At 44.0% G+C, this 3,007-nt stretch overlaps 1 protein-coding gene across 9 annotated transcripts in view; it reads left to right on the top strand.

Moving 5' to 3' along the window:
* Positions 1-3,007, top strand: part of esrrb (estrogen-related receptor beta) — a 44,998-nt gene that overhangs the window by 918 nt on the left and 41,073 nt on the right. For 2 of the 9 annotated variants that reach the window (XM_014012570.1, XM_014012537.1), the window contains exons 3-4: positions 618-760; positions 2,134-2,155. The exons of 2 other annotated variants lie outside the window; for them this stretch is intronic. Coding sequence is in view for 5 of the 7 variants with exons in the window: in XM_014012508.1 (XP_013867962.1) it covers positions 2,106-2,155 (50 nt within the window). In the remaining 2 variants the exon portion in view is untranslated. Of the gene's footprint in view, positions 1-617; positions 761-1,311; positions 2,156-3,007 lie in introns of those variants that run through there. 5 more of the 9 variants (XM_014012553.1, XM_014012521.1, XM_014012508.1 and 2 more) reach the window with 4 other exon arrangements.

Raw genomic sequence — 3,007 nt, 5'->3', positions numbered from 1 at the left:
TTATGTCATAATAGAATTGATAGAAAAACAGCAACAGAGAATAACTCACAAAACTTGACAACAGTCTGTCTGGTCTCTTCTAAAAATAAAACATGCAGAAATTTGATTTTTCTGACTTAATCAAGTCTATTATGAGAATTTTAATTAGACTTGATGGTTTTGGGTTGTAATAATTTTATTAATAGTTACAAATTGGACGGGAAGGATGCTTTTGTCTTATTTTTTCTTTTTTTCCCCCTCATATATAAACATGTCAAGACCCACGAGCTGTGTTCAAGCAGGATTTTAATGAATGARACAGATTTGGCATTCATCTTGATGAAATTTCCCTTAGTTTAGCTGCTGGTTTTGTTACAAACAGGGACCAGAAGCTGCGTGATCCATGCCACTGTCGAAGCGCCACTGCTGCACATCAGTAGGCCTGTGGTGATCAATAGGGACTGCGTGATGTTTTTGCATCGATTATAGAAACGTGAGCCGATGAATGGAACTTGATTCCTCTCCAGGGGTTCTGCTGTTCCTGTTCGGCAGAGAAAACTGAAGAGCAGCAGAGTGATGCAACACATCTCTCTCTTTTTTTTTTTTTTTTTTTTTTTTTTGCTTGGATCATCTGGTAGATCTCGACTCTCCCTCACTCTCTCGAGTCTTTTTCCACCAAAGAGGCTGAGAGGACCGCCGTCAAGGCACCTTGTGGGTTTCTGAGAAGTGGGCAAGCTGCCGTTTCTTCATGCTTGACTCAGCCAACTGTCAAGATGCCATGGTAAGCTCTGTTCTTATAATGTGGGGATACAGTAACACAGAGACCCTCGCTGACTGTGAAATGCTATCTGCATTCTCGGCATTCTTACTGGGCTCGATCAACATTGAAACACAGGCGGCTCTAAAGCCGGGGTTAGAGAAGACAGAGCTGGATTTTCCGCTGCTTTAGAAGCCGAGGGACTTCCAGAGGATGAGTTATGGCTTGAGATCATCGCTCACAGGTGGTGATGGGCTCACAATGGTCCCTCACACGGAACACCCAGAAATGGAGCTAAACCACCCAGTTCAATAAGTGCGCTTGTGTCTACAAGTTTTTTGCTTTTAGAAAGTAAAGAGCTGCAGATTCACTCCACTGGAGCTTTCTGTTGTGGGGCTTCAGCTGGTGATTTTGAAATGCGTGATTGTGACGGTACTTTGTTTTAACAAACGTGATGCTTTTTAAAGCTTTCTTTTGGCAAAACTATTATTTTTGTTGYCGTTTGTGTAATTTCATATTATCACAACAAAAAATACTTAAAGTGAATCAGGCAGCAATAAAAAACATTTAAAAAGACATTATTTATGGTAGTATATAGTATTTTAATGCAAGTTTTCCCTAACTTACAAATTCAAAGTTTCCCTTTAAATCTAAATGTCTTCATTTGTGTGGACTTTATTTAGATTTATGCGCCTCTTTATTAAGATAAAAATGGAAACTTGTGGTGTTTTCCATCGTTGCATCTCTGCTGCTCATGCGATAAGGTGTTTTGTCTACGTGTGTGAGGCAGGCGGAGAGGAGCGAGTGCGAGTGAGCGCTCGGATCCCTCCTCCCCGGTGCTCCGCCAGCCCCTCCGTCGCTTTAAGTCCTGCCCCTCGGAGCCAGCCAACAGCAGCTGTTCCATATTCATCAAGCCCTTGAGTCTTAAAGAGCCCTATCCCGAGCATGGAAAAAGTCATTCCTCTCGCTCGCACTCTCATGCTCCCTCCATCTCCGCGCTCATCCCGCCGCCGCCTGCGCTTCTCCGTCTCTCACCCCCTTTTACCTCTCTGTCTGTCCGTCCCTCCTCCCCTTCGCCCTCTTTCACCCCCTCTCTCTCCGTAACACACATTTACTCTCACACACTCGGACACACACTCCTTCTCGCTCTCCCTCACGGTCACACACACACACACACACTCACACATGCATACACACTCAATTCATCAGAGCCCGACATACCTGTGCAGGCTGAGGGGGAGCAGCGCTGGAGGGGCTTTTCGGCAGCGTTGTCTCTGAGGGTGCTGTGCCATCATTTGGGGGAAGAAGCGGGTCTCAGTTGTTTTCTCTTTCCTCTTCCTCTCATTCCTGGAATGCTAAAACTGGACTGATGGACATTTCCGAACTTTGTCTTCCAGACCCTCTCAGCTATCATAACCAGTAGGTGCACCTTGTTTCTCTTTCCTCCTTTCACTTTTCTTTTGTGGCCCAGCTGCTGCCCTGCAGCTGGGCTGTTTCTGTTATTCTTTCTCGATTTCCTCGTTTTGCTCTTGTCGTTGTTCTTTTGCCTAACAAGTCTAGGTGAGGAACTTTTTCCTATTAATTCATAGATTTGCTTTCTTGTTTTACTCCAACTCACTTCAAGTGCACTTTTATTTATTTATTAATTTAGTTTTTTATTTTATTTTAATTTTGAGGAGCCTCATAGACTTTACCGAGCAGGTGCAAGCGTGCACAAGTTATTCTGTAAGCACATCATGTATGCTGCTATTTATGAGCCTCATCCAGAGCATGCCTGATTGATTTACCTGGCACCTCTGCAAAGCAAAGTGCGTATCCTCCCCCACCCCCCTCCAGTCCAGTTGGGTTAAAAGCTTGTTCTCCGATTGTTGCCGGAGCCGACCGCCCAAGCAGAATGAGAATAATACTGGGAGGAGATAAGATTAACAGGAATCCGTGGAGTTGGAGGGGATGAATTACACGCTTTAATATACATTTGTAAGTAGAGAAAGAGGACTGAAAGGACCCTGTAATCTCAGTGAGCCCATAGGTYTGTCCCACAGTCAGCGGCACGCCAGGCAAGCTGCCCATCTGAGCAGCTTCTGGCTGCTGGGACACTCTGAACGCCGCCAATAAAACTTTAGCAAATTTTCTCCTAACTTGCGTTTAAATTTACATCTTTTACCCTTTTTATTTGTGAGGGGGGGAAAAGTCAATTATTGGGAAAAAAACTTTTTTGTGCTTCTTTTGTTTTTTTAAACAGCTACAAAGTAAAGTTATTGCATAAAATCC

Source organism: Austrofundulus limnaeus, unplaced genomic scaffold (assembly GCF_001266775.1).
Source record: "Austrofundulus limnaeus strain Quisiro unplaced genomic scaffold, Austrofundulus_limnaeus-1.0 Scaffold2, whole genome shotgun sequence".
In the NCBI taxonomy this organism is placed as follows: domain Eukaryota; kingdom Metazoa; phylum Chordata; class Actinopteri; order Cyprinodontiformes; family Rivulidae; genus Austrofundulus; species Austrofundulus limnaeus.
This window is presented reverse-complemented; position numbering and strand designations above follow the sequence as displayed.